At 35.1% G+C, this 27510-nt stretch overlaps 1 protein-coding gene across 1 annotated transcript in view; it reads left to right on the forward strand.

The window, feature by feature from the left end:
- Nucleotides 1-27510, forward strand: part of csmd1 (CUB and Sushi multiple domains 1) — a 716970-nt gene that overhangs the window by 490396 nt on the left and 199064 nt on the right. The window contains exons 15-22 of the mRNA XM_031902727.1: nt 4485-4811; nt 6397-6591; nt 10175-10313; nt 11760-11947; nt 14374-14562; nt 16397-16513; nt 22225-22440; nt 23763-23951. Of these exons, the coding sequence (XP_031758587.1) occupies nt 4485-4811; nt 6397-6591; nt 10175-10313; nt 11760-11947; nt 14374-14562; nt 16397-16513; nt 22225-22440; nt 23763-23951 (1560 nt within the window). The remainder of the gene's footprint in view (nt 1-4484; nt 4812-6396; nt 6592-10174; nt 10314-11759; nt 11948-14373; nt 14563-16396; nt 16514-22224; nt 22441-23762; nt 23952-27510) is intronic.

Below are 27510 nucleotides of genomic sequence, written 5' to 3' on the forward strand. Positions count from 1 at the left end.
AAAATTAGCATATTGTGATAAAGTTCATTATTTTCTGTAATGTACTGATAAACATTAGACTTTCATATATTTTAGATTCATTACACACAACTGAAGTAGTTCAAGCCTTTTCTTGTTTTAATATTGATGATTGTGGCATACAGCTCATGAAAACCCAAAATTCCTATCTCAAAAAATTAGCATATTTCATCCGCCCAATAAAAGAAAAGTGTTTTTAATACAAAAAAAGTCAACCTTCAAATAATTATGTTCAGTTATGCACTCAATACTTGGTCGGGAATCCTTTTGCAGAAATGACTGCTTCAATGTGGCGTGGCATGGAGGCAATCAGCCTGTGGCACTGCTCAGGTGTTATGGAGGCCCAGGATGCTTCAATAGCGGCCTTAAGCTCATCCAGAGTGTTGGGTCTTGTGTCTCTCAACTTTCTCTTCACAATATCCCACAGATTCTCTATGGGGTTCAGGTCAGGAGAGTTGGCAGGCCAATTGAGCACAGTAATACCATGGTCAGTAAACCATTTACCAGTGGTTTTGGCACTGTGAGCAGGTGCCAGGTCATGCTGAAAAATGAAATCTTCATCTCCATAAAGCTTTTCAGCAGATGGAAGCATGAAGTGCTCCAAAATCTCCTGATAGCTAGCTGCATTGACCCTGCCCTTGATAAAACACAGTGGACCAACACCAGCAGCTGACATGGCACCCCAGACCATCACTGACTGTGGGTACTTGACACTGGACTTCAGGCATTTTGGCATTTCCCTCTCCCCAGTCTTCCTCCAGACTCTGGCACCTTGATTTCCGAATGACATACTTTGGACCACTGAGCAACAGTCCAGTGCTGCTTCTCTGTAGCCCAGGTCAGGCGCTTCTGCCGCTGTTTCTGGTTCAAAAGTGGCTTGACCTGGGGAATGCAGCACCTGTAGCCCATTTCCTGCACGCGCCTGTACACGGTGGCTCTGGATGTTTCTACTCCAGACTCAGTCCACTGCTTCCGCAGGTCCCCCAAGGTCAGGAATCGGTCCTTCTCCACAATCTTCCTCAGGGCCCAGTCACCTCTTCTCGTTGTGCAGCGTTTTCTGCCACACTTTTTCCTTCCCACAGACTTCCCACTGAGGTGCCTTGATACAGCACTCTGGGAACAGCCTATATGTTCAGAAATTTCTTTTTGTGTCTTACCCTCTTGCTTGAGGGTGTCAATGATGGCCTTCTGGACAGCAGTCAGGTCGGCAGTCTTACCCATGATTGCGGTTTTGAGTAATGAACCAGGCTGGGAGTTTTTAAAAGCCTCAGGAATCTTTTGCAGGTTTTTAGAGTTAATTTGTTGATTCAGATGATTAGGTTAATAGCTCGTTTAGAGAACCTTTTCATGATATGCTAATTTTTTGAGATAGGAATTTTGGGTTTTCATGAGCTGTATGCCACAATCATCAATATTAAAACAAGAAAAGGCTTGAACTACTTCAGTTGTGTGTAATGAATCTAAAATATATGAAAGTCTAATGTTTATCAGTACATTACAGAAAATAATGAACTTTATCACAATATGCTAATTTTTTGAAAAGGACCTGTACAGTGAGAGGCAGAGGTTACTGACTCTCAAAATACATTAAGTCCAGTGAGATGAAATGGGAATTTTACCCCAAAATGAATGATATATAGTGAGAGGCGATGTGTTCTGATACCCAAGACTTCCAAATAGCGGGTTACCTAAAGGCAGGAGTTGTAAACGACTGGATTTAATACTGAAATAGCTGAGGCAACAGCAATCTAAAATTACTATTTAGGCTCTAGTGGCTTCCAAGGTATGAATCAGTAGTTGAGGTTTGAGTACTTTATTTTCTTTTTATAAGAATTTGTATCAATAATCTTACTACAATAACACAATAAACATTTGGCACTATTGAAGACAAAAAGTATGTTTAGCTAATGTAGCTATTGTGCAGATATAAATAATAAAGAAACATACACTTAACATAACTTTCTCTACTCATAACCACAATACTAAATCCTGAAGAGGTTTTTTTTTCAGTGAAAAGTAATGCAGGTAGCAGTTCTGTCAAAAAAGCTAAAAAAATTAAATAAAATTGTACTTGAAGGCTAAAAAACATGCTTACTGAGTATGAACAACTTTGCATGCTTGAAGAAGAATTCATGCATGAACGAGTGGATGACAAGCATGGTGTTGGCAAGTGCATTATTTTGTTTGGGAAAAGGCTTGTACAGAAGCAACATCATGTAAATTTAAGTTTTTTTTTCATTTCCATCTGTCATGTAAATTGATTTTTTTCCCAGTTTCATCCATTTAAATCCTTAGTTTTTTTTTATATCTCCTCAGCATCCTGAGCATATGTTGAGTTGACATAATCCTTTTTCACATGAACACACATGACGAAAGATCTTTTACCTTGATATTAATGGGAAATGCTCTGTAGGTAACTGACAGCAAAATATTTCCTTTATCAAGTATATTTAGTTAGTAAATGCCCCCCAAGAGTATTTGAGAACACATTGGGAGTATGATATTTGTTTTATATAGATGCATGCTTCAAAAGTATATTGATAGTCTTTCTAGCACCTGATTATCCTAGCTGTTGTGAAACTTAGTGACCCATCCTTCTACTTTCCTAATGCTTCAAGAGCAGGGGGGGGGCTTTTGGTAGTTGTAAATGCTGGTGATATAAGCAAGAAAGCAGATCATTTTTTTATCTTGCAGTTTTCTAGCTTCCCCTGAAAGGTTCTGTAGCAAAATATGGATGCAATTAGAAAAAAATGATTGCATTCACCTAACTGAAACATGCCCAAAAATATTTTCTTGTTGTGCTGTATTATTTATATGTTTTTTAAATACTATTCGCATGTATGATTTAGTGCCAGAACTAGGAGAAAAATAGGGGGCACTAGACAACTTACCCTTCTGAAACTGAAAGTGAAATCCTACCTTATTAGATACTGAGATTCTTTCTGAGATATGAGGTTAGAAGAATAGTTGTTTACTTATTACTTCACCTTCACCCAAAATGCAGTGCACATTAAGACATAAAATACATCTGAATAGGGTCTAAACAGGGGGTGCAGGGCTCACCAGGGCATCTGCCTCAGGGGCCTCTGCACCCCCCAATGGCCCCACCATGGCCTTCACACACCTCCCAGCAGGGCCCCCACCCATCCATCCCCCTCTCCCGAGTACGTGTAAATGAAACTTACCTGCGGCACATTGGAGGAGAGATATCAGAGGATCGGTGGAGTGCCCTGCGGGGATCGGGTCTGGGCCGCCGGGGCTCACCCAGTTTTTTCCTGGTCCGACCCTGTATTTAAACTTCTAAATGACTTGTAACCATTGTCCTATTGTAGACAGATACTTGACCTTCCAAAAAGGCTTTCTGTGTGAGAAAATGTCATGTACAATTAGGGTGAATTATCATCAGTTGAGTTTGATTTTTTTTTCTTGATTTAAGTTTTTTTGTGCTTACAAAATTGAATGAGTTATGATTCGAAAACTCAAATGTCTGGTCTTTATTAAAGGAGAAAGAAAGGTAAAAATTAAGTAAGCTTTATCCGAAAGGTCTATGTAAATACAGCCATAAGCACTCACAGAAACGATGCACTGACTTCTCTGTAAAAAGATTAGTTGTGTCTGTTTTCCTCTGATACAGACACACAGCTTTCAGTTCTCTCCTCTCTGCTGCTCCCCCCTCCCTCAAGAATGCTAAGAACTCACCCCCCCCCTTCAGCCAATCAGCAGGAAGCTGACTCATAGATTACTAACTGAGCATGTTCACTTGGTCTGGGTGTCTGTGCAGGAGTGAGGAATTATGGGAACTTTCATTACTCTCAGCGTTTTTTCTTCCTGTCTGGTTTCTGATCATCTAAACGGGAGAAATATGGGGAGACTTAAGGGCACTATTGAGACAACTGAAGGTATGTCTGCAGCTTGATATTAACGCTTTATTAACCTTTCCTTCTCCTTTAAGTGCGAAAAACCTGAAAACTGAAATGTAAAAATTTGCTATCTAAAAGCTTGTCGGTTTCTAAAGAAGTCAATAGAAGTTGTCATAGGTAAAGTCAAGCCATATCCTCGAGCTTTTTTGAGATTTTAGAGCTTGTAAACTTGAAAAATTCAAAATATCCAATTTTTTTATTAATAAATAGGTGACCATTCGAAGTGCAGTTAATTCGATTTAGAAAAAAACCCTCAAATTCACAAACTCAAAAACTGATAAATAAACCCATTAGTGTATGTAGGTTTGAGCAATGGGGAAATGTCCAAACTGACTGCTACTACTAATTGACAAGAAATCTTAAGGAAACTGTTTTAATAGTCTTTATAGTCTGATGATCAGGATATGATGAACAAATATCTCTTCACTTGGAGTTGCATGATATTCTGTTAAGATCCCAAATGGTATGTGACAACTTAGCTCTACTTATGTACTTGCTAAGAACCAAGAAATAACATTTTATTATATTTTGCATTTGTGTTTACAGTCTCTTGTTTTTTCAATTTTACTACACCTTCTGGAATAATCCTTTCTCCAAACTACCCCGAAGAGTATGGAAACAACATGAACTGTGTATGGTTAATAATATCTGAACCAGGAAGCAGAATTCATCTGATTTTTAATGACTTTGGCGTGGAACCTCAGTTTGATTATGTTGCCGTGAAGGATGAAGGTGTTTCAGAGCTACCAGCACTTGGTACTTTTTCTGGAAATGAAGTGCCTTCTCAAATTGCCAGCAATAGTCACATTGTGCGTTTGGAATTTCAGTCGGATCACTCAACAACTGGAAGAGGATTTAATATTACTTATACAAGTCAGTAAAACACTGAATGTGTGGCATGAAATTTAAAAGTAAAATGAATACTTTTAAATTTGCAGATTTGTGTTCCATTTATTTATGGTATTGAATGATAACTACCACAAGTATGAGAAAAGGGCAGATGAATGGCAGTGTAATCTGTTTATGACACATTAGTTTACAATATGTTTAAGAAAATCATCAAGCCTGGTAATGTACAATATCCCCTACAGTTATGTTGTACAAAGTGCACAGCCTTTGTTACAGTGTTGCTGCTTTGACTGCCTGATAGGAATGGGCCAGTTGTGACTGCATTGTGCACTTCCACTGTTTAATCCCTGTATAATCCCTGTCACAAAAATCCTCTTCAGATTTAGAGTGCATAGTCCACAGTCAGATCTGAGAGCACCAGTAATGAAACTTGCAAGTTTCCAATGTGTGGCCCAGGGCATGTTTTATGTATGTCACAGGCTACCACAGACAGAAGGAAAGAACAGAAGAAGAATAGAATATATCTTTATTGTCATTGTCAAATAGTAAACAACAAAATTTAAAAGAAGCAAAACGACTCAAAAGCGCAGGACATAATAGCAAAAATAGACACACACAGCAACACTTTACTATTTCATATTTAAAGCCATAATTGCTTTTGGATAAAAGCTATTTCTCAACCGGTTAGTCCTGGCTTTCAGTACTCTATATCTCTTCCCTAATGGCAAGAGCTGAAAGAGACAATGGCCAGGATGAGTCAAATCATGTACAATGTCCATAGCTTTTTTCCGACATCAGGAGATGTAAATTTGTTCTAGGGTGGGGAGCGGGCAATCAATTATTTCCTTTATTATTATTATTATTATTATTATTATTATTATTATTATTATTATTATTTATTTATTATTACAAGGGACAGCTTGTACAGTTGTACCCATCCTGTTGCACAGAAACTCAGTAGCTGGAATATTAACTAGCAAATTAATTGAGGCATCATTCAGATTAAAATGTGTTATACATTTGCAGTGCCACTGTAATTTGGTAATTTATGTTTGTACAGTTGATCTACCACCCACTGATTTATAGTAAAGTTAGATTTGTTTTTTAGCCAATTAAGTTGAAATTATATTCTCCCATGTGATAGTAGCTGAACTTTTGCCAATAAGAGCAGTCAGATCAGACAGTGCTGACTATAGGACTTTACAATTCTTTGGCACAGCACTTAAAGCAAAACTGTGTACATAACTGCTGTATCCATTTAAATGCTATGCACAAAGCAACTGTGGCTACTTGCTTTCATACAAATAAACACCATGCATCAATTTGTGAGTATTAAGTGAAAACTGAATCTAGGAGAGGTTTTTCAACAGTGTTGTCTAGAATTTTTTATTCATCACTAAAAATGTAATGTTCATTTACTTTTAACATTCTAAATGGGGGAACAATTGTTATGGAACTACTTTTCTTTACATTGATTTCTGCTTGAATGGGGACTGTGATCTATACAATATGCAACCATTTTGAATAGAATGTTCCTTATTCTGCCTATGTATGTACCTATCTAACTTTAATTCTACTCTTTTGATTCTTATTTTTCTAACTCACCCAGCATTTGGTCAAAATGAATGCCATGATCCTGGAATTCCAGTAAATGGAAGAAGGTTTGGAGATCGTTTTTTGCTAGGAAGTTCAGTATCTTTTCATTGTGATGAAGGATTTATTAAAACCCAAGGATCAGAGTCCATTACTTGTATAATACAGGATGGAAATGTTGTATGGAGTGCTACAGTGCCAAGATGTGAAGGTAATATATTGTAAAGTATAATATAATGTTAAACATTAACTGTAAAGGGATACTGACACTTTCTTGAGGGGTGGAGCTAATTTCTGATGAAAACAAGTGAACAGTGTCTCATATTATTAAAGGAACAGTAACACCAAAAAATGAAAGAGCTTTAAAGTAATAAAAATATAATGCACTGTTGCCCTGCACTGGTAAAACTGGTATGTTTGCTACAGTAATACTACTATAATTTATATAGTAAGCTGCTGTGTAGCCATGGGGGCAGCCATTCAAGCTGGAAAAAAGGAGAAAAGGAACAGGTTACATAGCAGATAACAGATAAGTTCTGTAGAATACAATAGTGTTTTATCTGTTATCTGCTATGTGCCTGTGCCTTTTCTCCTTTGAATGGCTGCCTCCATGGTTACATAGAAGCTTATTTATATAAATTATAGTAGACTTTTACCAGTGCAGGGCAGCAGCACATTATATTTTAGTTACTTTTATACACTTTCATTTTTTGGTGTTACTGTTCCTTTAAGGTTTACCCCACCCCAACAACTAACATGAGGGACTCTGTACTATATTAATCTAACAGGAGGATATTGTTAATTGATATATGCATGGGCAAAGAAATGGGTACTTGGGACTGTTTCAGGAGCTAATAGATCTATGTTTGGTAGGGTTTTTCTGAGAAAGAATCTTGCAGTTGGTAGTACAGGTATGGGACCCATTATCCAGAATGCTCGGGACCTGGGGTTTTCCAGATAAGGGGTCTCCGTAATTTGGATCTCCTAGTCTGGTAAAAAAATTATATAAACAATAATTAAGCCCAATAGGATTGTTTTGGCTCCAATAAGAATTAATTATATCTTGGTTGGAATCAAGTACAAAGTACTGATTTATTATTACAGAGAAATAGGAAACCGTTATTAAAAATGTGAATTATTTAATTAAAATGGAGTCTATGGGAGATGGCCTTTCTGTAATTTGGAACTTTCTGGATAATGGGTTTCCACAAAAGGGGTCCGATACCTGTAGTATTCTAACCTTATGCAGTGGGGTGTAAGTTTGTCCTTAAGAGCAGCACAGAATGCAAATATGTCATAAATTAAGACATCTTTCAGTATTTTTTTAATTCCCCCATGGCCGCACTTGAAAATTAGGGAGATTGACAAGGTGGAATAGGTTAGTGTTTCTCGAGAGCAAAGGTCAGGGGTAAGAAATAGGACCTCACCCTGAGTATTAAGTATGATATTGGCACCATTCCATAGAAAGAATATAAATAAGCCAGAAAAAGCACAGAGACATTAAGTTGTGAGGAAATGCTATTAATAATGGGATGGTACTTGTTAGAGGACATAATAATTATTTACCTATGCTCTAGAGGCTATTATAGACCAATAGTAAGAGATATTTTTTCACACATATATAAATAAAAGAAAAGAGCCCCCCCCTTAAGAACAGAAGGAAGACATTTTCACTGAATGTAATGCAGTTGGTTCAGCCAATGAGGAATGCTCAGCCTGATGACTATGTGACCACATTACTTTATTAAATTCAAGAAGTTCTTGGGTGTCTTGGGCAGACAAAATAAAAACATATCCAAAGCTACAAAAAAGTCCAACAGGGCTGTAAGATACCTATGCCAATGTGGGAAAATGGCATAAACAATGACTAAAGGTGACTAAGGTAAAATCTCAACATGCCAAACTTCTCTATACTTTTTACTGGCAGTACCTAATTCCACATGACTAGCTATTCACTGTGACAGATGTAGTTTTATGACAACATTAGTGCAAAGTATCCAGCACAGCAATGTGATGGATCTTGGACAGAAAACCCAACTATGGAGATGTATTTGTTTAGAGGCCTGCTTTAAGCCTGCTAAAGAAAGTGGGGCTGTGCTTAGTTGTATTGGTCTGGTTAAGACTGGATGTTTGAGGTCAATGTTTTAAATAAGTAAAAAAAGCCCCCCCCCCAAAAAAAAATGTGTAAGCTGGTATTTTTTTTAATAGAGAATTGGCAATGCTAATTGAAAGCTCCAGGCTAACCAAAAGCTTAATATTTAATATCTTTAAAGGACTTTAAATGTTTGTTGGGTAATTTTATTTCTGTTATCAAACAAAGTTGGCTTTTCTAATATATTGTATACCCTAAATGCCAACAGATACACAGTAATAAGGCCAAGACTGGCTGGCATACAGTTGGTAAACAGTGGATTTTGCAGCACATATGTGAGAAGCTTAATAAAGGGGTGCACACAGCATCATGTGTGCACCTCCACATATCTTCAAATTTCAAAACATCAAAATTGCAGCACTCCCATTTTGAATTTATAAAACCGCCTTTATTTCACATATGGCAGCAACATTTTGGACCTCCTGGTCCTTTCTCAAACTTCTTTTGGACATTCCTTGCTAGCTTGAAAAAGGACCAGGAAACTTGCTGTATCCGTGGCATATGTGAAATAGGGCGGTTTTGTAAATCTGAAAAGGGAGTGCTGCAATTTTGATGTTTTGGCATACAGTTGGTATCAGATTACAAGATTGTCTGTCTTTATTTTTATTATAGATTTAGATTTTGTATAAAGAATATTTAATAGAACTTTCCAGATGTTTCTGAATTATATTTCCCAGTAGAATTTGAAACACTGGGAGAATCAAAGTATCGCCTTGTTAATATATATATATATATATATATATATATATATATATATATATATTATTAGTATTTGTATTATTAATACAAGCTGAACACAGTTTGGGTTATAGGTTATCCAGATTATCCAGCATAAATAGGATTTATTAGATTGTTACCATATAATTATTACAATTAAAACATAGATAACATAAATCCCCATTTACTTTGCCAACAAACCACTATTTTACATCTCCTTACAGTGTTTTTGTCAGTGGTCATCAGGTTGGTGTGTCCAAAACAAGTTTTATACTTGATATATACAAAGATATTAGGAAGGGTAAAATTAAGTCCATTATATTGAAAGATGCATGTTAGAGACACATACACTAGATATATACAAATAAATACATTTTAAACTAATATAGATCCCAGAAATGTATTATTATTTATTATTATTATTGAGCCAATGTCCCAGAATATTTACTTTATTCCTACCATCTTTGCAATCAGCTGTTCTCTCAGATAATTATGTGCAAGGCTTCTCCTTTAAATCAGTCCAAATCCTTCTTGTGCCTAATGTTTTTTTGTCCTCTTTTTAAGCAAACCCCTCTTTTACTGTATTAGAAACAATGTAATGCAAATGGCAAGATCTTGTTAGCATACATGGAAAAGGGCTTCTGAGGGGATTACTGAATCAATCTGACACTCAACAGTTGAGTTTCTATGAAATATATTCCGCTGTCTAAGGTGTTAATGAATAATTACCCTACAAATGCATGGTTTAAAATCTTACGCACATATTTGACAGGAGATTAGGAAGCTTTGTAAATGTAGTCTGTCCTGATTATATGGAAATACTCTTGAAAAGGCAAGATTGATTTGATAGGGCCAGTCTTTTTCTAATGAGGTTTTACATAAAATAGAAAACTAGTTAACCTTTCATTGTATTTCTATCCCTCAGCACCATGTGGAGGACATTTGACAGCATCCAGTGGGATCATCTTACCCCCAGGCTGGCCTGGGTTTTACAAAGATTCATTGAACTGTGAATGGGTGATTGAAGCAAGAAATGGGCATGCTGTTAAAATTAGTTTTGAGAGGTAAATATAAAGCAAATTGCATACTGTGAAAAATCCATGTTTAGGAGAATAAGAAAAAACCTTGCTCAAAGCACATTAAATACATAATGGGAAAAAAGTGAACAACTACATACAGCAAAGTGTTAAGTATATATTACAGTATAAAGATGAAGTCACATTTCTGAAATCATCATAGCTAGTGATGACTGAATCTGTGCCGTTTCGCCGGAAAATTCGCAAATCTTTCAAAAGATTTGCGATATGACGAAAATCTCACACGTCGCCCGTGGCTATTCTTTTGTCACACAGCTGTTCTTTTGTCGCCCGCGGCTATTCTTTTGTTGAGCGGCTATTCTTTTGACGCCCATGACTATTCTTTTTTGACATGCGGCTATTCTTTTGACGCGGGCGATAATTTTTGGACCTGCGGCAAATATTTTCATCTGTTATGTGAAAAAATCCGCCAATGGCGAAACGCGGAAATTCGCCGCAAATCCATGCCTGCCGAAACATTTCGCCCATCACTAATCATAGCATTTATCCAATTGATTGTATACAATCCTCAGCCTTGCCTGATCTGTACTTGTACTTTGCTTTAGGATTAATATAACCATTATAAGATCCAGGCAAGTGGTTGTCTTTTTAACAGTGGGAACAGTGGTACATAGTGTATGACACTAGTACACGACTCTTTATTACTAAAATCAATATCACACATTTTCTCATAATAAGCACTGATTTATTATAAAAAAGGTATTTACACACAATGAACACACAGCCAATCTTCTTTAAATGCAAATTGCTTGAGGGACCAGAATATCATAATTCTTCATGTTTCAATAAACTGTATTGACACGTAAAATACTTCCAAAGTTTCACTTCTTTTTTTGGTAAACTGTATTGACAAGTAAAAGGCTGTATGATATTCTGATTTTCGTAGTTCAGAAGGTTAACATCTCTACAGACAAATCTGTACTGTATTCAATGAACAGGATTATGCTGTATCATGAGAGGGTTTCTGCTCTCTGGTAAAAATATAGCCAGTAGAGAATGATTTCATGCTTCATCATCTGTCATAAATCTAAGCCCTAAAAGATTCAAGAAGCATAAAATTGTTAATGTAAGGTTTCAGGGAAAAATGACATTTTAAAGAAAAAAAATGTTAACTCTATCAGTAAACTAGAATTTGGAATTACAGTGAATTCCAGGCCTCGTTAAATGAAATTGTTTAATTAACAGAGTACACGATTATAACTACATTTGGAATAAGGCAATGTAATGATCGCTGTCTGTAAAATCATATATATAATTGTTCAAACATCAGTTGTTTAAAATGGAACAATGAACAGCCACTTTTCTCCTTGGTGTTCTGCTAATGTTTCCAGCTAAATGCTAATCGAATGCACAGTTGTTTACTAAACAAGATTATTTGTATCTTTTCTCAAATGGCTAACTTTTGTCATTTAGATTTCAGACTGAAGTTAATTACGATATTCTGGAGGTACGAGATGGCCCAGCCAACTCCTCACCGCTAATTGGAGAGTATCATGGAACCCAAGCACCACAATTTCTTATTAGCACAGGAAATTACATGTACCTATTATTCACAACAGACAACAGTCGATCCAGTGTGGGCTTTCTAATTCGTTATGAAAGTAAGTCTTGTATTTCAGTAGGAAGTTATTATATCTATTACTGTATGCCTGTGTGGAGTGGGTTATGCTATTTATTCTTTTAAATAAAAATAAAATTTAAAATAAAATAAAATTTAAAGATTTTGTTATTTTAACAATATGTAATTTCAAATTAAGATTTGGAGGCAATTATAGCAGGGGGTCTCATGCCGTTTTTGGAATGCCCTTAATCTGTCCCCATACAAATAATGTATTATATGTAAAGTAAATGTACAACTAAGGGTCAAATGAATATTTTTTATTTTGATGATGGGCAGAAAAGAATAGTATATGATGCATAGCACAACCCTATAATTTACCCTCTAGGTTTTAGATCAGTGTGTGACAGTAAGTGTATGGAGATTATTCTGTTCAAGGAATGATATATGGAAAATGACAAATGACAAACCCTCCAACTGGCAAGTAGATTTTGACAGGAAAAATAGAAGGTTAAATGTTGCATGATCAAATGTACTGTGAAAAGCAGAATGATAAGATACCAATTTTAACCAAACAATAGATTTATTATACCAAAAAAGAATGGTAGACCAAATTAGGTAAGATACTGCAACTTAGTTAACCACTTATTATGTATATGTTATAATGATTTACTGTTGCTGTTACATTTTCCATGAGCATTAATGTAAATTATTATTGATTAATAAATGTTATATTTTATTGATGTTGAATCCATATACAAATATGCACATAATTACAGTATTACTATTACTATAACTACAGTTGAGTCTAAGCTCCCACAGGGCATTGTGCTGGGTCATGTGCTGGGAGTCTGGTGGCTGAAGTGACCAAATGTCTCTGAATAATACTGACCTGCAGATACATCAAATAACCAGCAGAGGGAGTACAAAAGAGCAATGGAAACCATGACAGTGGGTCAATGGAATCCATCTTTTCAGTTCTCTTCTGTTGTTTTGAAACGTAATGATAATTTCATACCATCAAATCATCATCTTTTCTTCCCGGTGTTCCATAATAATTTTGTACGTTTTATGGACTATAAACTTTTATTACAAACATATTGATTTACTTAAAATATGTTACATAATAAACAATCTAATATGAATGCTCATTACAATGCAGGACAAAAGTCAGAAGACGTACATGATTATTGACTGCAACACTTCTAGTTAACCTTGCTCTGGGCAAACTAATAATTTATACAAATGAATGAATAGCTACAATACAAGTACATCCCATATTTTTTTTAAATGCATGTATTTGTGTATATACAGTATGTAGGCTTTGATTTAAAGGAAGTTTGACCCCAATAGTGTGGTCAACACGACTGTCATTGCTTTCCATTCAAAAGAACAGAAAATGCTTTGTACATGGTAAAAGAGGCAGAAAAGGGTCACTCAGGAATGTTCATTTTGACAAAACATTCTAATACTTGAATGGGAATCAATTACAGATGGTAAGAATGTTTGCAGGAATTGGTAGCACTCTCCACACACAAGTGAAGTAAGGAACATATTTTTTTTTGGTCTCGATAATGTAGCTTATTTAATAAGGTACACATTGTATTTAGCTCTGTTTTTCATAATGAGATGAACTTAACAGATTTTGTTCTTAATTGCTACTTTTATATCATTATGTTATGAACAGTTTCTTCATCTGTCTGTGGCCAATCCCTTAACACTTTGAGGCCAGCATCATTTGTAAACTGGAATACCGCATTTTTTTTTTAATATGCTGTAGTTACTTGTTACCCTAAAATATAGATTATGTGGCACTAATACCCTGATATCCAATGGCCCATGGCACTTAAAGGGTTAACTTGACTTAATGCAATTGTATTGTTTGTAGGGCTTGATAAAAGGAGGCCCTAAAATGTATTCTATTAAGTGTTCTTGCATATGAGGCATATTTGCTCTTCTTTGTTTAACATTTAGATATATACAGTAGATAGATATTGTAGATAATGTAATTCTTGCATTTAGGGCTCTGGCACACGGGGAGATTAGTCGCACGCGAAAAAACTCCCTGTTCACGGGTGACTAATCTCCCCGAGTTGCCTTCCCCTGCCATGCAAGTCGCTGGCGGGATGGCACACGCGGCGGCGCGATTTCCCAAAATCGCCGAAAATGACTCGCGAGGCCATCCCGCCGGCGACTTACATGTTAGTCGGAGGGATGGCAGGGGAAGGCAACTCGGGGAGATTAGTCGCCCGCGAACAGGGAGTTTTGTCGCGGGCGACTAATCTCTCCGTGTGCCAGAGCCCTTACAGTTGAATAATATATTTAATGATTACAAAGCTTTGATTCCTTTTGTACAATTTGATGTTGTTAATGAATCATTTTATTTTTACATTTAGAAAAGTAATAAAACATAATGTTTATTTACAGTATACCAAAACAGTAAAATTTAGGTAATTTGTCTGACTTCAGGTATTACACTGGAATCTGACTCCTGCCTTGACCCAGGCATCCCAGTAAATGGTCACCGACATGGTAAATATTTTGGAATAGGGTCCGCAGTTTCCTTTACCTGTGATCCTGGATATATACTAAGTGACGATGACCCACTGATTTGTGAAAGTAACCATCAATGGAATCATGCATTGCCCAGTTGTGATGGTAGGTTCTCTAATACTTAATATAATTGTAATAATTAATAAATTGTAATAGTTATTAAATGAGTCAATTTTTGAGAAACCAGACTTCCATTTGTAAAAAATAAATACAATCATAATAATAATACAGGTAAGGGTTCCGCTATCCTGGGAATATTATCCAGAAACTTTGAATTATGGGAAGGCCATCTCCTACAGCCTCAATTTTAAACAAATAATTCAAATTTAAATTTAAACAAAAAATATTCTCAGGGATTGTACAGTACTTGATCCCTGCTAAAATATAATTAATCCTTATTGGAGGCAAAAAATCCAGTTGGGTTTATTTAATGTTTAAATTATTTTTTTGTACATCTATAAGTATAGTGATCCAAATTATGGATAAAAATGATCCAAAAAAATCATTATTAAATCATTATTAAATAATAATAATAACAACAATAGTAGCAATAGCAGCTACTACTGAGTGTGTTGGAATCATCACTTGTAAACATGGTCATTCAGAGAATTACTTTTTTTTTTACACATAATGGTATCTTTAAAAACTGCTGCACATTAAATTCATAATTGTATTCACTTAAAGGTGAGTATATTAGTTTTTCTTGTCTTGAGTTTTTCTGTAGTAGGAACACAAATTAAAAGGATTTTGTGACAATTTGTAAATGATGCTTTCTAGAGAGCCATCACAAAGGCATATTTTATTTGCTGTAAGATATTTTTAAGCTGAAAGCTGAATATTCTTCCGTACATTCCTATTTTATCTGCATAGTAGAAAATAGATCTCCCTGTTGCATTCACTTGAATTTCTTTACTGAATATATTTGTTAGAAATTAAAAAAATCTATATGAACAAAAATTTCTTTGGCCAAGGGACCACTTTGTGATTTTTCATATGCACTGAATGTTTATGAGCACACTTCATAAATAAAGAATACCCATTTTAAATGAATAATTCAACAAGGTAGTTTAGCCTGCTCTTCAACTATGCACCTCTACTGGGAAAATTGCATTATTCTATCTTATTAAACAATACAGGTGTCAAGCTAAAAATATACATTTTATTTTGGAAAATTATGGTTATAATCCAGGCTGTTTATCACATTTTAATAATTTAATAGCCACCTATTGGTAAATTCAGTGCAGGGACATGGTAATTGGAAATCCTACATTGTTACATGAAGCTTCTCATTAATCAAGCATTCAGTTACTGGAAATAGCATTGTAATAAAGGTGGAAATAGTTTCATATACTGATTTTTATAATGATTGGAAAGAGATTAATAAAAATATTTATTATAAGCTGTAAGCTATAAAGGTTCCCACCAATTATTAATTTAAAGATACTTTAGAAATATACTACTGTGATTGGTAAGGGCCAGTTATTTAGCTAGATAATTTTGTTAAACTTAAAATTTAAAAATTAACCTGAACGCATATGAATGTTCATAGACAGTTACTGTAAAAACCAGAATTTGAACACATAACTAATACAGTCCTGTATACATAGGTAGTACTATAGAAATACATTTTTGCGCCCGTTTTGCAATGAAATCAGCCAATGGCAAAACGTGGAAACTTGCTGCAAATCCATGCCTGGTGAAAAATTTTGCCCATCACTAATAATAATCCATGATCCAATAAAAATAGTGAATACAAGTAAGTAGGTAACTCTAGACAGAGATATTTCCAGTGTTTCTCTGCATAGTCAATTCTATCCTTGCTTATTGCACATTGACAGAAAAGTAGATACAGGTACCTGTATGGATCTCAAGTTGTTCTATGACTATGCCTCTGTGTGTCTTACAAATTATAATGTGTTTTGTCTTTCTTTGATTTCAGCTTTGTGTGGTGGTTACATTCATGGAAGGACAGGTACAATTCTGTCTCCAGGGTTTCCAGACTTTTATCCGAACTCTCTGAATTGCACATGGACAATCGAGGTGTCACATGGTAAAGGTAATAGATTTTTCACAACATAGGGAGGCCAATTTATCAAAATTCATATTTGTGTAATTTTTGCATGCTTTTCTACTAAAAAAAAATAGAATGCTATTTTCTATAATTAAATCAAAATGTGAAGCAATTAAAATTGCAGAAAAAAACTGAATTCCTTATGTGCAGAAGTTCAAAAAAATAAAACCTCGAAAAACTCAGATTGACTACTAAATAGTTACAATTTTGCCTTAGGCAGCTCCCATTGACTTCTACATGACCTAGCAAGCTTTCAGATGCCAAGGTTTTACATGAATGTTTTTAAAGTTTTTGTCGCTTGAAACATTTAAAAAATGTGCTTTTTTTAAACCACAATTCAAAGTCATGATTATTAAGGCAAAAAAACTCGAATTGACAATTACATTTTTATTTTTGCATATCCCTATAAATCGTCTATACCTCTCTCCAGAGTGGCCAATAACAGTTTTAAATTACAGAAAACCCTTCTATAGATTCTGTGATTTAATGGCTATTCCCAGTTTCCAGCAAATATACTAATTTATTAGAAACAAAAATGCAATTATTGTTGTTATTACATGATCCATTTCTGCTTAATACAAAGTAAATCAGTTCAACAAAAGATAAACAAATCTTTGTAAAATGCATCCTTATGAAAGGGTTTTTAATGTAAAACTGTAAATTTATTAGTTGACAAGTCAGCATACCTTTTTGTGCTTAGACATCCGTACGTCTCCATTTCAAATAGCATTTCTGCCTGTAGACAAATGCCATGATTTCAGCCTTTACAATTAGGTTTCATGGGAGCCCATTATTCCTAGCTTAACCACATAGTTCCATAATTACGCTAATGTCCTTGTGCTAACAATGGGGAATTACATTTTTTAGAGGGGAAGTTTACCCATTTTTATTATGAGTTCAATGAATAAGGCTTGTGCTGAAAATATTTTTCTGTGTTTTTTGTGATCTCTTGAGCTTAACAGAAAAAGTGGTTAATTCATGTTTGGCGTCAGTAAGGTGAGGGATGGGACATATATTTTTAACTAATTTCTGAGGTGACAATCTGCAGTAAACCCATAAAGAGGCTAATTTAACTAAGGTAACCGTTATTTTTTCTGCAGTGTTTTGCAATAGATTATTAAGGGCCTGGGTTGTGTAAGATGAGTAGAGAGGTCATTGTATATTCTTTGCATACAATCTCAATTTTTGGAGAACATTTCTTTCACATTTACTTTTTCATTTACATTTTTTAAATCACAATTTTGAAATAAGTAGGAAACAATCTAAACCAACAGAAATTGTAATTTTTTTTTAATTGATGGGGAAACACAGCTGTTTTGCAACAGTGGAAATGCCATAATTTAATTTTACTACCAAGCTAGTACATTCTAATGTGGTTAGCAATCACCTATACCTGATTATATTTTATTGAAACATCAAATTCTGTATATAAGAGGGTAGGTTTAGAAAGGCCCAAGCCTAATTAGCATTTTTAAACTAAGAAAGCATTTTATCCATATGCTGTAGAATATATTAAAACTTCAGATATAAAAAGTAATAAAAGTCACATATATTGAAGATGATATGATATATGAATCAGATTCACAATGACAATGTTATTGATTCAATAAAATACTGATTTGAAAGCAATTAATATTCTAAATTACTTTTCTTGCTGAGTATAGCGAGGCTATTCCTATGACTAAAAGATGCTTAATGAAAGTTATTGATTGTTTATATAAAGCAAAAGTTCTATTCATTTTTCTAAATTATTTACCTCATCAACTAAACCATTTCAAGCGAGAGGGATGAAGATATTTTATTTTAGCTTCCCAGATTAAGACATCAAAAATCTTCTGGTCGGTGCTGCCATGGGACAATGCACCCAGGTTGCAGTGCCTCCAAAGTTGCCAGGGGTGGCAAAAAGCCAATTCTGGTAACCATACGAGCCCAATTTCTGTTTTTTAAGCTGGAGAGGGGAGCCAGCATCGCAGGAGCCACCTCTGAGCAGCTCTGGGGGTGATAATTGCCCCTGGTCTGTACATAATTATAAATATATATCTTATAAAAATAAGGCTCCCTGTGCAGAAACCCCTATAAAAAAGTTTTACTGTCTACCAAACAAGGTAGTTATTTTTAAATTTCTGACTTGATGGTAAGTTTTGGTTGAATAAAAGCAAAGTTTACTACCAAATAAAGCCTCCTGTAAGCTAATAGTGTGCGTAGGGGCTAACTAATAGCCAATCATAGCCCTAATTTGGCACCTCGATGAACATTTATGATGCTTGTGTTGCTCCCCTAGTCTTTCTACATTTGACTGTGCCTCACAAATAAGAAAGGTTGGGGATCCCTGGTCTATAGAAACTAAACTGCCCTTTTTCAAAGTGGCATATTTCTCTTTAAACTTTTATCTGCTATAGATTGCAGAATCCACTGTGCTAGTAGTAAGCTACCTGCCTGCCAAGAGCAGTAGATTCTACACTTATAGGTTCTTAAGTACTTAGTATAGAATATTTTTCTGATCATGCACAAAAATTGCTCTTCCAAGTTGGCAAAAACTACCTTATCAGATGATATTGGATGAAAAATGGATCAGTAACTATAACATTGTAAGGAAATGAATCCTCTTTATTCTTACAAATATTATTTGGGTGCTGTGTAAAAAAAAAATAGTAACTTGAAATTAAGATTTTTTTCCCTTATTAAGTCCTCCCACTTCAGTTTGAATGAAAAACAGGCAAGCAAAAAGCTTATTCTCAATAGAAATATTGAGAAATATTGTGTTTCATCTTAGAGCAAGTCCCTCACATTTTCTTAATTAGTGGATTTGATCCCTCAGTGCCATGGGTTGTGCGGAAATATGCACTAAGCAATTACGGTAGTAATCTCTCCTTTGAGAAATTTCTCTAGAATCGTTTCATTCTACTGATCCATAAAAAGATTTTGCACATTTAGTGAATAGTCTCATGTGCAAATACAAATGGAATCTTAAGAAATGTTCCAGCAAATCAAGTTAACACTCACTAAATTTGAAACATGTACAGCATAGTTTTAACTAGTTTGCTTTTAAATGAAAAATGTTAATATTGCTAATCAAAGGAGATCTAGAAGGGGACTGTATGAATGTTGGATATACTTCTTTCTCAGCTCATTAGAAAACTCAATAATGGCCCACTTTTCAACTCAAGTAAGAGATTTGTATACCAGGAAATGAATATCTATGTGGGCAGGCGACTAGGGGCCACATTTACTAATCCACGAATGCTCCGTGCGTATTTTCTGCGACTTTTTCGTACCTTGCATTACTTTTTCGTACTTTGCAACAAAATTGTATTGTCGTACCAAGTACGAAAGTTTCAGATTCATTCAAGCTCCATTATCGAGACTTTCCTTGGGCCATGTTGGAGCTGCAGAATGCCATTGATTCCTATGGGAAGCTTCCAAAATCATGCACAGAATCAAAGTCGGAAAGGTTTTCCCGCTGTTTACAATCATTCGGTATGAAAAAATTTCGGATCGCCAATATGATATTATGGTGACTAATCCGATTTTTTCATAAGCATTTTTGTGATATTTGCGATCTTAAGAAATTACCGTATCCAATCCGAATTTATCCCATTCGGGATTTGAAGTCGTTATTTCATGAATCTGGCCCTAAGTGTTTGTAATCACTTTCAGTTGATTCCAATAGCAATCATCTGACCCACAAATCTAATATGGAAACGAATTAGGGAGCTTTCCCTAGTATTTTGTTGCCCCCAAAAATATGCCATGTGTCATAGTCCTAAGGCTTTAGGAAAAAACATACAATAGTGCTGCTCCTTTCCATAACCCAATTAGAAAATGGTTAACTTACAGTACCTGTACCTGTAGTGGCTTTTACATTCTGAGGTGGATCACAAAGGGATATTTATAAAGAGATACTGCCCATAGAAAAGTGCACAGCAGCTCTTTTCCCTAAATGCATTAACATTTTTTAGTGTTTAATCAAGGCTTTAGTTACCATTTAACATAAGCATCTGTATTCTGATTTGTTTCAAGGTTTATAATTCATCATTTGTTCAAGAATAGTTACTACTTCCCAATACAACAGATTTTATGCAGTGTTGTGTCATTTACCAAATGCTCACATCATGTTTAATTCCACACAAATCCTTAAAAGAATTAATAGAAAAGTAACACTGAGCAAGTAAGGCATGTGCAGAATTTTAATTGTAACACAGCAGATCAGCTATTCATACTGTCTCACTAATTCTGTTTGACCTTGGAAATACAAGGTATCTATGCTAATGCAAAAGTCCTAACCAAATTACCGTTCACCTACCAGACGTTTAATTACCAGGATTTATTGTACACAATCACAATTACCCTAAAAGAGCAGATGCTAGGACATATTAGGTTGTAAGTGTGCTCCCATATGCATAGACACATGAACACATACAAAAATTTAGTACACATTGATATTTACTGACCTTAATATTCACTATGCATTAAAGGCTACTGTTCTCTAAATAGCTAATGAGGGTTTGCCGCAGAAAAAGAGGTTTAAATACAGGTGAACACTGTGTAGAACACTGGCATATTAGTTCCAATTCAGACAGCAAATTTGATAGGCCTCCAGTCAGTTGCAAATAAACAATATACAGTAATGTAATATAGTTGTATTATATTGTATTGAGTTTACAATCTAAGGTCCCTATATATTTACACACAATAAGACCAATTTTATATGGAGCCAGTTAACTTGCCTGTATGTTTTTGATGCGTGAGTGAAACCCGCAAGGATAACATACAAACTCCTTGCAAAGATAAAAGGTCACAAGGATAAAATAAATTAACAGAGAGAGGAAATACTTGCAACTGGAGCAGATTATGAAATATTGAATATGTTGTATCAAAATTAAATGAGGGGGGAGTGCTGAACCGCTCTGCTTTATATCCCTTTATTAGAACGGGCAGTAATTGTGTCCTAATTTATTTAATTAGCATAAACTGCAACAGTATTTGTTTTTATTATCTGATTTTTTAGTTTAGTTATTAATGTTACAGTAGTTGGTGACTCTTTGCTATTGTTTTCTGCAATGATGTATATAGGACATTAACATTCGACTACTGTTTTTGTTAGTTATTATTTTTGACTTCTGTTTTCCTCATTATTATCTTTATTGTAAAATTATTTTTTTATTTATATTGTTTATATGTTCATCAGGGTTACAAAAACTCATTAATGTATAGTGTGAAGGCTCGATGTGCATTACTAGAAAGGGCAAATCTTGATTAAATTTGCCCTTAAAGTGGTGTCCAATAAAATCTAAATGGCGAAGAAGAAGCTAATGGGAAATTAAATAAAAGCGTTTAGTAAAGAAAAAAAATCCATAAATTATTATTCATTAGCCAACGATTACATTACCAATTTTTATAGCACATCGTGCATTTTTCGTTAAATGTTTGATAAGGTATGCATCTTGTATGCTTTAGTGAAAAGGAAAGTGGATTTACCCTTAAGTATTAACCATTAAAGTTTTTATCAACCCCGTAATTTGTTAACCATTTGTGAGCAGTATTTAGTGGGAATCATATGTAGTCAGTTTTCAGTAAATTAATTTTTTATTTTAAACTGTATATCTCAGGGTATAGAAATGCATGGTACTCAATGATAGTGTGAACGTATAAAAACAAGAAGATCTTTGTTTCCTAAGCTCTTTATTCCCCTGCAGGTGTTCAGCTGGTATTTCACACCTTTCACCTTGAAAGCTCCCATGACTATTTGTTGATATCAGAAGATGGCAGCTTTGCTCATCCAGTAGCAAGACTGACAGGGTCAGTCTTACCCCCTACCATAAAAGCTGGTCTTTTTGGGAATTTTACAGCTCAGCTTCGATTTATATCAGATTTTTCAATTTCATACGAAGGCTTTAACATTACATTTTCTGGTAAGAGAGATGTGAGTAAGATGTATTGTTATGGATCTATATGTGGCGCTCGGGGAAAAGCAATATTTCTGTTACAACTATAATTAATCCAGACTAATGTTACTTTTTAGAGTTGAGAAATCACTGCAGTAGAATGTTGTCTTGTTTTTTTTTGTGTGCAATGAATGCCAGAATCAAAACATTGTTACTACATCACTCAGTACTACCATTGTATTGTATATATAAATATTGTAAATTATTGATTTTCACTTTTATAGAAAATCCATAACATTTATTTTGTGCATGTATCTTTTTTCCTTCTGGTGTAAATTTTAAATCATTAGGCAGGGGTGCAAAGAGGCCATAACCACAAAATTCATACCAACAATGAATAGAGGTCCCTCTGCACTGACCCATTATCAATATATGTAGGACATTAAGACATTCTGTGCATTAAGCTACTAAAATCTTTTTAGTAGCTCAATGCACAGAACGCCTTATTGTCTGTCCTACAGGGCCCCAATGTGGGTGCAGTGTCCTGTTACTCCTACTTTGCACCTCAGAATGACATGCAAAGTGGGGGGTGGCAGGGGAGGATGCCAACTAGCCCCCCCTTTCTTAGAATCACTTACTAAGGCTGCACTTCACTTTATGCACAATCCACAGTTCTCTGCACTTCAAAGCAGTGGGCAAAGTGCAAAAAAAAATTGTCAATTGCAACCTTTTTTGCACTTTACATTATGATTGAGCTGTCATATATCTGTACATCTTTACTTGTGCACTGTTGCATTTTGCCAATTGCATGAGCCATAGTGTGCAGCTTCCTCAGGAACAAGGGAGCCTTGACCATTTGGTACAGGGCTTTTATTAAAGAAATTTATAGGTGCTCACTTTTATTTTAATAGAATAGAAAGCAAGTAGCAATGTATTGTAAGTTCATGCCCAAGGCCCATGTGTTCCTCCTATGGGCAATATCAGCAGCATTTTAGGGGTCAACTGTTGTGGGCTCGTTTTGCCAACGCGATACCCACCTAACTCCTTACATTCTCCAAAGTTTTCTTTTTTTTAAAAAAAAAGCTTGACTTGTAAAAACCTATAGGGTACATTTTTGTGTGTTATATTAAGTCAAATATTTAACACTATAGTATAAATACAGGAAAATACAAATAATTAATGTAGTAAACTGAAAAACATATTTTGACATAAGGCCAAAATTATAAATTTATTTTTGCACAGTTTCATTCTTGTTTTACTCTTTGAACCCTATAAATCAATTGATCTGAAGTCTCAAAATGACCTTACATTTAATTCTGTTTTTCTTGTCTATTTTATTTATTTATTAGAATATGATTTAGAGCCGTGTGATGATCCTGGTGTGCCAGCTTTTAGCAGAAGAATAGGATTTCATTTTGGGGTTGGAGATTCGCTTACATTTTCCTGCTTTCCTGGCTATCGTCTAGAAGGTGCCAATAAACTCACCTGCTTGGGAGGTGGTCGAAGAGTGTGGAGTACACCTCTTCCAAGGTGTGTGGGTAGGTGGTCACATGCTTTCATTTCATTCATCATAACTTACACAGCACGGTTATACTTGTATTCTGTTCCTTAGGTTTAGAGAATATTGAAGCTGGGGAGCAGATTTAGTTTATTTTTGAAAATGTACTTTTTATGATATGTAAAATAATATATTTTTGGAAACTTTTTGGGTCCTTGCAGACAACTTGAATAAAAGTTTTAATATGCATTGTACTAAAGGATTCACAGGTTAGCCCATCTATTACCATGGACATTCTTAAGAGCAAAGAATATGAGAAAATATATATTTTTCTGAGTATGTAAGTAAAGTCATGGAAATGGGCTAAATATCCCAGTAAAATGAAGTTCAACCGTCACCTTGAACTGTGTAGTCTGTTCTGCACAAATAGTTGAAATATAGATTTTGTTTATATTTAAATGTATAATGTTTTTGCTGATCTAAGCATAAGTATCAACAATATGGTAATATACTGTAAATGCATTAATAATTTTGCCTGTTAGGTGAATCTAAAGCTCTTCATACATGATCTGTGAATCTTCTCCCGATATGCCCACCTACAGGTGGGAGATATTGGGCTAATTCAAATTAAAATGGCAGGTAAAGGTGCTGTCGGTTCGGGGGGTGTATCAACAAGCTAATGCGGTCCCTGATCTGACAGAAAAATCAAACCTGCCCGATTTCAGGCCAGATGTCTGTCAGGGAGGCCTGTCATTTGTGCCCATAAACAGACAGATAAGCTGCTGGATTGGTCTAAAGGATGGGTATCGGCAGCTAGAATTGGCATGTCTATGACCACCTTAAACTGTCCTATAATGTTCTGTGAGCCATTTAGTATTCAACTGTTTAAATATTTTGATTAGTAAAGGGGGTTATGTAATAAAAGGCAATATGTTTGCCAAGGAGCAGTAACCCATAGAAACAAATCAGCAGAGCAAACAGTTTGTTAGTTTGGGTTACTGCTTCTGGACAAACTTAGTGCCTTTTGTAACATATGGAGGAAGAAGTTGCTACTTTTAACCAGACTGGCAGTTCTTTAACTTAATTTGAGATACTCCTGTAATCAACATAATCCAGAAATTTTAGCCATAATTCCCCTTTAACTTGACTTATGGAGCAGAGAATTAAAATTGCAATATTACGCCAAAATGGATCACTCTGCCTGCTTAACAAGGTTCTCTGTTAACCTAATAAATAGTATGGAATGTGTCCAGTTGATTATTCTTGGTAAAAAATTCTTATGTAAACAAAATTAATAACTGAGTTTTTAATTATTTATTAATTAAATATATTTAAGACCTATATTTAAGACCACATTCCTTTCTTTTTAAAACTCTATAGAGAAGAGTATTATACCCTGCAGGTTATCAAAATATGTGCAGATTTAGATGTGATACGCAGAAATTTGCATAGAGATGACAGGATGCAATCGTTTCTTTTCTGCTTTTACAAACATGAATTTGTAGGGCTCACTTGATGGATGGAGTTCAATTGAGATAAGGGACAGCTTTGGTTTGCTACTCTAAAAAGCATTTTCAATGTGACTTTGACTAAGTTTTGACTGAAATTTTAATTAGGGTAAAAGTACCTGAATATGTGTGCTTTTGAATAACCATGCCACAAATCATAATATAGAGCACAATCAACTGTATAAAGTATACGTGTTAGCGCCTCTGTGTTGGGTGTTAACCTAGATACTCATAATAGCAAACAAACAAACAAACAAAAAATAGATACAAAAAGCAGTCAAATACACAAATAAATGTGTATTTGAGCACCTAATGCATCTATTTTTATATGAATAACTGTATCTCTGTATCTGAGTAATTAAGTGTGACTAAGAATGTGCGTGGGAAACTTTAATAGTGTATAGTGTATTTGTGTATTGTTGTGCAGTGATGGAATGTCAATAGTCAATCACACTGGGGGTCATTTATAACATTCACTCAATGCATATTTTTTTTGCGCATGTTTTCCCCAAATGGTTAAAGTTTGCACAGCTGTGCTTGTTCTAAAACAACTTTAATTAAAGCTACTTGCAGGCAAAAGTGCTCTGTGCACTTATAGTTGTAGAGTTGTGCACAGCAGCAATTAGTCCTTTTTATTTTGTTCAAAATTAAGCACTGCTGCATGGCACTATATATATATATTCTATATTCTATATATAGTTCTGTGCCACATCCATTAAAAAAAAGTTTAAAATCAAGAAAAGTATACTGTAACTATTAATGTTTCTAAATTGATCTTTCAGGGTTGGGCTGGCTCGCCAGCTGCAGCCCCCTGCTGGCCCGCTTCCCCCATTCCCCTCCCTGCCTGTTTGGAACTGTGGGGTGGGGGGTGCATTATGTGCTGCGTCGACTGTGCTGGAGGCCCCCCCCCAGCAGCCCCGGTGGGCCCCTGTTACCCCAGTGTGATCTTGTACTATTTTAATTGTATGGCCTTATTTGAGAGCTGTTGAAGTCAGTTACTCTAATTCTAAACAGTAAAATATAGTACAATATAGCCATGTAGCTGATTTAGCATAAGGTAAAGGAAGCTTCTGCCCATATGACAAAATGTCAGCATAAAATATAACAGACTGGACTTTTAAACTGAAAACTGCAGCTTTTTAAAATGATTTGTTAAAACCTTAAATTAATTTAGAATGAAACAAAGTCTTTTATCCTGGATCTTGTAACACTCAGACTGCATCCTCTTACTACTATCCCTATGCACCTAACGTCATTTACAAACATAACATAAGTGTTGTCACACTAAAATGGATGCAAATGTTCTAAATTGTGCTGTTATTCAATAAAGGTGCTTGCCCAACAACTATCAAATCCCCACTCTTAATAGCACTTAACAACCCAACCTATATAAACTTCTTATACGTTGATGTGCTGTCTTCCACTAAGTGCATCATTCCCATCAACCCTTTCAAGAGAAATGTAAGGGTGGGTGGACCTGCATGTAGAGCCTGGTCCTACTTCCCTGTTACCCAGGTAAGAAAGAGGGCTTCCCCATAACCTCACCATAACCACCTACCCCCAACACTAAAGAAGTTCTTGGCTAAATGAGCCCCAATTAGTTTTCTAGCAAGGAATGCATTGTTTTGGTGAGCTGCCAGATTTATTATAGTATATAAACAAGTGTTGCATTGTTGTTAGGTCATATTGACTGCAGGCTTGAACTACCTTAATGTATGATATTAATTCTGTTAAGTAGGGCCTTCTTTCCCTTTTCTATCCATCGGTATTTTGTATGCTTGATGTATAAACCATTTTTATTGTACAGAGGTGTAAAATATGTTAGCAGTTTATAAATAACTAGTAATAATATCGGTGAAGTAATCCAGCCTGGAGCTAAATAGGAGATGATGCCAACTATGCCCTAAAAATAGGTTGTTGAAAATGGTGAAATTCAATTTAGCATCATTCTGTTGTTGTAACATCATTTTGGTACTATTCTTAGGCTAACTATTATGTAGTTTAGTCATTTAATTAGCTCTACAATGTATGCTGAGAATAAAATCAGTATGAAAAGATTTTCCAATGTAAGCTGCTGTGTATCCTCAGCTT

This window comes from Xenopus tropicalis, chromosome 5, assembly GCF_000004195.4.
Source record: "Xenopus tropicalis strain Nigerian chromosome 5, UCB_Xtro_10.0, whole genome shotgun sequence".
NCBI lineage: Eukaryota > Metazoa > Chordata > Amphibia > Anura > Pipidae > Xenopus > Xenopus tropicalis.